This window comes from Argentina silus (genome assembly GCF_951799395.1).
Source record: "Argentina silus genome assembly, chromosome: 17".
Taxonomy (NCBI): Eukaryota; Metazoa; Chordata; class Actinopteri; order Argentiniformes; family Argentinidae; genus Argentina; species Argentina silus.
Window position 1 is genome coordinate 12,960,240 of NC_139671.1, and position 8,433 is coordinate 12,968,672.

Sequence of the window (8,433 nt, forward strand, 5' to 3'; positions counted from 1 at the left end):
CTTATTATTTTTCTCAAATGCCAGTGCAGAGGCATAAAGGTCATATCGTATCATCAGCGCGTTCACTGGCATTCCATCAACTGAGCCTTGAGCATGGTTTCAGGCCATATACTGTAGTCTTAGTCTATGCAGTCAAACCTCTCAGCTCTGCTCTGCTCTGCTCGTGAAAGAGCACAGAGATCATATCCGCACAGCAGTGGAGGCTGGTGGAGGCAGAAATCGTAGGACGGGCTCATTGTTATGCATGGAATGGAAGGACGAATGGTAGCAAACATGTGTACAGTAGGGTCTTTATCTTTCTATATGGCTAAAATCCCTATCCAACGTGATCTGTCAACAAAGCCCATCGACCCCAGGGTTACGCTATTTGCAATGGAAATAAATGAGTCTACAAATGTTCAATGGGTTTTATGTGTTATCCTTTCCAGAAACTCCGCTGGCCTATATGTTAAGTCCTCATTCATATGCTATGGCTGTGGCGATGACGCCGCTGGCTGGCTGCGGATGGCTCCTGTGCTGTCCCGTGGGATGTGTATCCTGTCAACACAGGGGAGCGTCCTGACAGCTAACGACAGACTAATGGATGGTTTCATCTGTCCACCATGACAGCACAAACAGGAAGGGGGCCTGTGTAATTTATGTTGCCAAATTGCCTCCACAGCGTGGGCGAGATGAGACACCCCCCCCCCCCTCCTCCTCCTCCTCCTCCTCCTATCCTCCTCATCTCACCCCATCCTGTGCTCTAGCTGCTCTCTCCTCGCTCCCTCCCTTCTCACCCCTTCCGACTCTCACTCCCTCCCTCTCTTGTCACACCGTGTCTCACTGTTCTCTCACTTGGCCGCTCTGTGTAACGCCTCTCCTTTTCCTCGTGATCGATGCAGAGGCAGGCTGCTGTTTAAGGAGATGGAGTGTGTATCACATATAGAGACACTGTATGATACGTACAGGAGGATCTGGCCATCTGTTGTAACATGTTCTCACGCATGGCCCAAACATCAGCTATTAATGACCTGCTATATAGGAAAAACCCAACCGCTTCATCAAGAGCTGTACGAGATGCGACGAGCACAATCAGTAATATGATGTTATTGTTCATTTGTTATGTTATTACAGTAAACACACATTTATCAGAATGGCTGTCAGAGATACTGTATATCAGTGTGTGTGTGTGTGTGTGTGTGTGTGTGTGTGTGTGTGTGTGTGTGTGTGTGTGTGTGTGTGTGTGTGCAAGCGTGTGCCTGCGTGCACACACATACAGTATTATGAATAGGCACATCCACACACACACACACACACACACACACACACACACACACACACACACACACACACACACACACACACACTGTGTAGTGGATGACCTTTCAAATGAGACCCCATAGCTCCCTGTTTCTGTAAACATGTGACAGGGCTAGCCAAATGGCATATATATATATATATATATATATATATATATGTAGCCATTAATGTGCTGTTGCAGACCTACATAGATCAAATGCTGCCTATGTGTCCACAGGGACTGCAGTTTACCACAGAATCACATTTTGTGGGATTTTCCGAAGGCATTGCAAACAATAACAAACACATAAAAATAGGACATCAACTACTGTCGGAATACTGTACAGCCCATCGAGCCTGTTACACTTCAAATAGCATGAACCTCGAAGGATCAAACTGACCATACAAAATAGCATCTTTTCACTATAGCACTCAGCCATAGACCAATAGGATAGAGCCGAGTGAGACAATAGGCGTAAGAGTGTGTCTCTGTCTGCAGTGCCTTGTGAAGAGCCCTCTGGGCTAATCAGACTTCTACGCAAGGGGGTCAGGTGACTGAAGCAAGCGAGTCATCACCAAGTCATCTGGCTCCTTCTGTCTAGGCGAGGCAGCCTGCCATGACGACAAGACAAGCGTGCCTCATGCATTCTAATCGAACAGAGACGTAAGCCTCGCCACTCACCCCAACTCTCCGACGATGATGAGCTCTGTAAGTTATGCCAGGGCAGGTGCTGATGCATGGCCCGAGGCGCCACGGGGTCCTCGGGGTTTCTAATTCATCAGGCAGTTTGATAGACGCCCGTGAGTGAGGCAGGCTGGTATGAAAACACAGGAGTTATTGAGCTGTTAATAAGGGCCGCCTGATTTACACAGCTGCTCTGCTCTGTTTGCCGCAATGCCTGGGTGAGGTGTGCCTGTTTCAAGGACCTCTGTGGGATGCTCCATCATAGGGTGTGTGATCACGGTGGCGTGGGGTGGTGGTGATATACACACCCTCGACAGTTTGCTATTGTCTCTCTATGTGGTTGTTCCTGCCGGCGTTTATGGTTATGTGGTTCATTTTGTATGATCAAGTCTCCTTGATAATGAAAGACATTTCTGACTCATGCAGCAGAGGCTTCGAAATGTTGTGTGGGCTCAACTTCATTTTATACAGCACCCCACGAAAGGATGTGCGCTTTAATCGCACGTGACGTCTAAATGATCCCCCATAACACCGTGTACTGTAGTAGAGACTGTAGATTCTGATGGAACTCTAAATGCCTTTTAGCTGGTTGGTGTTTTTCTGACTCACTGATTGGTACTGTGGGACAACATACACCATATCACACTAATGGTCACATCCTGTCATTGTAATGCACTGCAGAAGGATACGATTTACCTGGGTAAACTGTGCATTCCGCCCCCGCTCTTCCAGGCATCATTTCCCAAGTTAGGGGCTTTAGTGAAGCAATTCCAGCAAAGTATTGCGTATAAACAGCAATTTGTGTGTGTGTGTGTGTGTGTGTGTGTGTGTGTGTGTGTGTGCGTGTGTGTGTGTGTCACCTGGGATTTCAACACTATATAGAGTCCAAAGCCTCGCCTGCTGACATAAGTGTTCTCTCCGTCTTGCAGAGATTTCCGCTACTTTATGGAGAACCACTACCATCAAGAATTCAGCGGGTAATTGATTTGCCTGTGGCTTTTGCCGTTTAAAAAGGCATATGCCTCGTCACGGCGTCCATTTGTGATATTTAGAGCCAATGAGAAGGTGTCCAACGTGACCTAGGAGGCTAATAGAAAGGGACAGACGGGAGATGCCCCTGGGCGGGAGCCATGACATAAAAGTTTGCATTCCGTCTTTGACAGGAAGTGATTCAAATCGAAAAGGAAGTTGCAGCACCGAAAGGGCGAGACAATGTCAGACCTTGCTGGAGCTTGGAATGTGTCCCAAACGCCCATCCACTAACTCTGCATGTTAATTCTCCTCCTCTCCGGCACTTTCAGCTCAATAATGAAACAAGCCCCGAACACAATTAGCTATCGTCCTGAGAGATAAAATATACTGTTACATGTTGAACATGGCTCAGGTTGAGAGGATGTAATCTTACCAAGAGGGGCTGATACTCAGCAAAGCCTTGTCTACACCACTGCGCTTTTTATTTATTTTCTAGCTGTATACAGCGAGCTGTCGTTCAGGCGTGGATTAACAAAGCTCCAGAGTCTGGCAGCGAGCCGATAGCGTGTTCCTGTTTTTGTGTTTCTCTTTCAGGAGCTCCATTAAAAAATCTGGTGGAAGTAGTTCGCCTGCTACAGACTTAACTCTGACAACTTATTTTCGTTTCATCTGAGGAGCTGCATCCGGCAAAGTGGTGCTCTGCAGGTGCATCAAAGACTCTCGCCTGTCGGCGATTACAGATTGGGCATCTTCTGCTGAAAGACACCGCACTCTGCACCCCCCAGTAAGGAAGTGCTCTGTGCTGTGCTGCCTATGTTTTGCTTGTGTAGAAGTACTGCAGGAAAGTGCAAGAGTTCTGTGAGAGCATGGAAGAGTTTGTGTGTGTCCGTATGGAGAATGCATGTGAGGTAAGGTTTACTTGTGTGCGATGTGAAATGTGTGTGTGTGTGTGTGTGTGTGTGTGTGTGTGTGTGTGTGTGTGTGTGTGTGAGTGAGTGTGTATACTGCAGAAAGGATAGAAGGGAGTGCATTTTTACCAATAAAGACAGGAGAGACAGGCTTTGAAATGCAACAGGTTGGTCAGTTGGGGTTGGGTGCCAAATCAGAATGATCCGAGAGATTAGCACTGGCACAGAATGATCGGTTTGTCATTTACTGCTAAATGAGAAATGGTTGATTTCCCTGAAAAATGTCACTGGAATGTAACGCTGGCTTCTATTGGAAGCAGGGCCACTCAGAAGAAGGGGAATGAAATATGCGTTGTGCACTGAAGCAGGGTATGACCACATTTCAAATTCAATGAAGATGTAAGGCCTCTTGTCTCCTTAGATTTAGTGACAATGGATAAACTTTCTATCCTTTTTAAACTGGTTTTGATCAACATTGCAACAGAAGAGGCGGTGGGCAGGCACAGATTTAGAATTGATTTCTGTATTGATTTCAGACTCGCTTTGGTGAATTCTATATTTTTGTAAGTCTACGGGTTAGAAATGCCAAAGAGGTTGGAGTAAGGCCATTGTTTCGAAAATATAATTTCACTCCAGCAGCACTAACGCATGTCGAAATTCTTATATAAAACTGAAATCTGCTGATGAATGCTAATTTAATGCATTGGAGATGGTGCCGCAGATGGCGGACAAATACCATTTTCCCTTCCTATCCTCACATTGAGAGAGATTTTCATACAAGGAAAAATAGATCTGAGATTACAAATGGTTCAAATGTTTCATCTACAAGATCAAAGACATCCAGCAATTGAGCTCTGCCAGTCTGCCCACTGTACATGTGCCCATATAATGAGAACTAGTAGAGTGGATTCTAGCATCTATTCCACTTATTCTAATTCTATGTGTGTGAGACCAACTCTATGATGGCGGATGTCCATAGCATATATCCCTTTTTCCTTCTGGACACTGCCTCATTGCTAGAATGACACACATAAAACAGAAGCTACACAGATGATACTAATCCTAATCTCTCTCACCATAATCAACCGTCAGCATAATCATCATCATTTTGCAGCACCCCAAAGTGGAGACACTCATGTCCTTCAACCTAATGTAGACACTCATCACGTTACAATGACGGCCATTGTATAGTGATGAGGTACCCTCCAACTGTGCAATTTAGATTAGGCTCGCCTGAATAGAAAGAAATCATAATATTTAGAACACCCCCCCACACACACTCTTACTCTCACTCTAACTCTCACTCTAACTCTCACTCTCTCTCTCTCTCTCTCTCTCTCTCTCACTCTCACTCTCTCTCTCTCTCTCTCTCTCTCTCTCTCTCTCTGTTACCTCTCTGAGATGCACAAACAGACAGCCTTGACACTCCTGTGTAGCTACCCTCTGAACATTAGACACAAGCTGAGATGAAAGCAAAAGGTAAGGTACATAACGGAGAGCATCATGTTCAATAGGGATCTCAGAAGGTCTTTCATACAGTGAAACGCGTATGAGTATCTGATTGGCTAGTAATCTTCGAAACTATCCCACCTACAGCAAATATCAAAAAACACTTTGTTTGCGGACACACAAACAGCCATTCAAAGAGTGATACTATTTTGTGTAGCACAGGCTCATTAAATTTTGACCAGGTAAAGCTTTAGGGCCTGCACTGTATCATGCATTTTTCAGCAGATGCGTGCCAAGTATGAGGTGCGCACACACACCAGGTAGTGGTAGAGAACCACCTCCCACATGTGGAGTATAGATATTATGTCATTGGATATACTGCTGGGGTGTGACTGTAGACCTGCTGTAATAAGGCCCATGCATCGCTGCCTCTCTTCAACTGTGTTTTGGTTCCCTCCCTATAACCTCGCTCACTCCCCTTCAGGGACAGAAAAGGTGGGAAAGATTTGTAGGTACAAGCCAGTATGTTTAATCTCCATCGAGCCATTTGAATGGCTGGGTGAGTTTCTCCAGTATTGTTTACAAGTAAAGGTATTCAATGTTTTTAAATCCATGGTGAACTGAATTAAAGTATCTGGACCCCGAGAGCAAGTTACAGATATTGGGAAACACTCCACATCCCAACTGTAAGCCAAGAAACAGAGATCTCTTTCAGGCACACACTAGCAGACCTAAATAAAGCAGGATACAGCACAGAGGTCCTTGGCGCTCTCCGTGGAAAAAAAATGTAATCTTCCTAGTGAAGAAACATGTTTTTTTCAAGCCACACTTTTCTCTTATTCATGCTTTGGGTTGCAGCCCCCTTTCCGAGGTACCTTTCTGGGCCAAGGCACATTGCAAGCAGCATTCCAACAGTTTCGCGTTTATCACAGCCATTCAGGTTAATCAAGTGGACTCAAGGGTGCAGAGCAGCCAGTCCATTAAGCCTGCTGCATCGCGGGTCACTGGTCCAGTTCCCTACCCACTTGTCCGCACTACTGCCCAACCTTTTCCCAGGAGTCTCCAGCATCGACCTGGTACTCCCTAGATGGCCATGATAAAGACAACAAAAAGGACATTTTCATAATAAAGAGTAAGGGGTTACGATTGGTTACTCACATTCTGTCAATTCAAGTATGGCCGAACAGTGATGACCTCCCAGTCGCCCCATGACACAAGCCATCCCCTTTCCCTAGTCTTACCTCATACTCCACATACTCCTCCTCCTCCACCTCGTAAGACACCGTCTGGATCTTCACGTTGTCTCCGTCCTCCAGCAGTTTGGCCTGAGGGTCCTCCGTGCTGGGCGTGTCCATGGACACACTGACACAGTCCTTCTCCTTCTTCTCTGTGAAGGTGGTCTCGCAGCACTCACTTTTGTAATCCTTGGACTTGACGCCTCCCCCGTCCTCCTTGTACAAGATGAAGTTGGGTCTGTAGAAGGCCTCCACCGCCAGGTGCAGGGAGGTGGCGTCCAGCAGCTGCTGAGCTTTCGTCTTACCGTTGGTGTTGTTACCTCCTCCCCCCACCATGTTGCCGTTGTTATTACCCCCTCCTCCTCCTCCACCTCCTACTCCTCCTCCTCCTCCTCCGCCTGTGACAAAGTAGTTGATGATGTTCTCCTGGTACTGGTTGTTAGGGAAGTCGCCTCCGTAACCGTTAACGACATGTTTGCTGTTCTTGTCCAGCAGAGGGTTCTGGAGCTCACTGAGGCTCTCCATGGCGACGATTCAGGTGGTTAACGGGAGGGGCTTATGATGACCTCACGCAGAGAGGGATGGAGAGGGGGAAGGAGGGAGGAGGGAGGAGGCTGTGGGTGGGTGTACTGATGGGACAGGAACTACTGGTGCTCACCACACTGCAAGCTGCAGAGAGAGAGAGAGAGAGAGAGAGAGAGAGAGAGAGAGAGAAAGGGAGATAGGGATCGAGAGGGTTTTCAGTTTCACATTTCACAACATGATTACATGTGATTGTTAGCCATCTATCTTACACCCACAGTAGCAGTTAGCACAATACTTTTGCATACTCCATCTTCTCTAATCAAACTTGAGCTGCAACTCCCACAGCTACAACCCCAACAGCTCCACATGTCAAGCCATTGCTCTGCACACATTTCAATTACTGTAGCTTCGACCTGCTGCCATGCGACATCATCTGATATAATTATAATACAGAGAACTGTATGTAATTAGAATCTGACCACATTTGATGGTCGGATCCTAATTACATACAGTCCAGGGCTGTAGGCAGACTATTCAAAGTGTGTTGTTAGTGTTTAGTTTAGCACGTCCCCAGGACATCACAGTGCCTCTGAATGTGGCCCTCTGAACATGGAGCAGACCCACGGTCAACACACACACGCACACACACACACACACGCACACACAGCCAAGCCTTCAAAAGCCTGCTTATCACTGTGCTCCCTGATGCTTGATTGACATGCCTGCTGCTTATGCCTACACTAGCTGACATTACTAGCTGACATTACACACTATCAGATTTGATCATCAGGATTATGATTAAAATAAACATGTTTCATCCAAGCACCTAGAGGATGTTCAATCCAGATTGGGTCTCTGCATTGGATACGAGGAAAGGAGCCATCCATGCAAAAGTCTAATATGCATACGTCCATGCATGTTCCAGCGGACACCGGCTAACCTTTATTTTGATTAATCTGTGATTAGAATAGAAATGCAATCAGATATAAAAGCAGATTATTCCTGGGGGTCCTGGCCTAATTGTAGCTGGTTCACTGTACAAATCACAAATCAGGGTCATGCTGATGATGATGGCAACATCATCATTCATAATGCATAATACTGTTGGCAGTGTGGATATAGAGAGAAGATTTGTATGATAGATGATTCATTCGAAACCACTAATCACTTAGTACTGAGATTTGGCGCACTATAAAATCGGTATGACCTTGAAATATCAGCATTGCTACCAAAGTAATTGTGTGCCATTATAGTGAATCCAGAGATATAACACAGCTGATATTTTATCATCCTGCAGTAGTACCGCACAATGTTATTGCACAATGATTTAAGTAATTGGCCATTTAGGTCAGAGTATGTGTATTTTGGGCGATACATTCTA

General features: G+C 46.0%; 1 protein-coding gene across 1 annotated transcript in view; it reads right to left on the reverse strand.

The window, feature by feature from the left end:
* syndig1l (synapse differentiation inducing 1-like) overlaps window positions 1-7,052 on the reverse strand; it is a gene marked incomplete at both ends in the record, with an annotated part of 13,940 nt that extends 6,888 nt beyond the window's left edge. Inside the window, one exon of the mRNA XM_083688348.1 lies at window positions 6,534-7,052. Within this exon, the coding sequence (XP_083544474.1) occupies window positions 6,534-7,052 (519 nt within the window). The remainder of the gene's footprint in view (window positions 1-6,533) is intronic.
* Window positions 7,053-8,433: the final 1,381 nt, after the last annotated feature.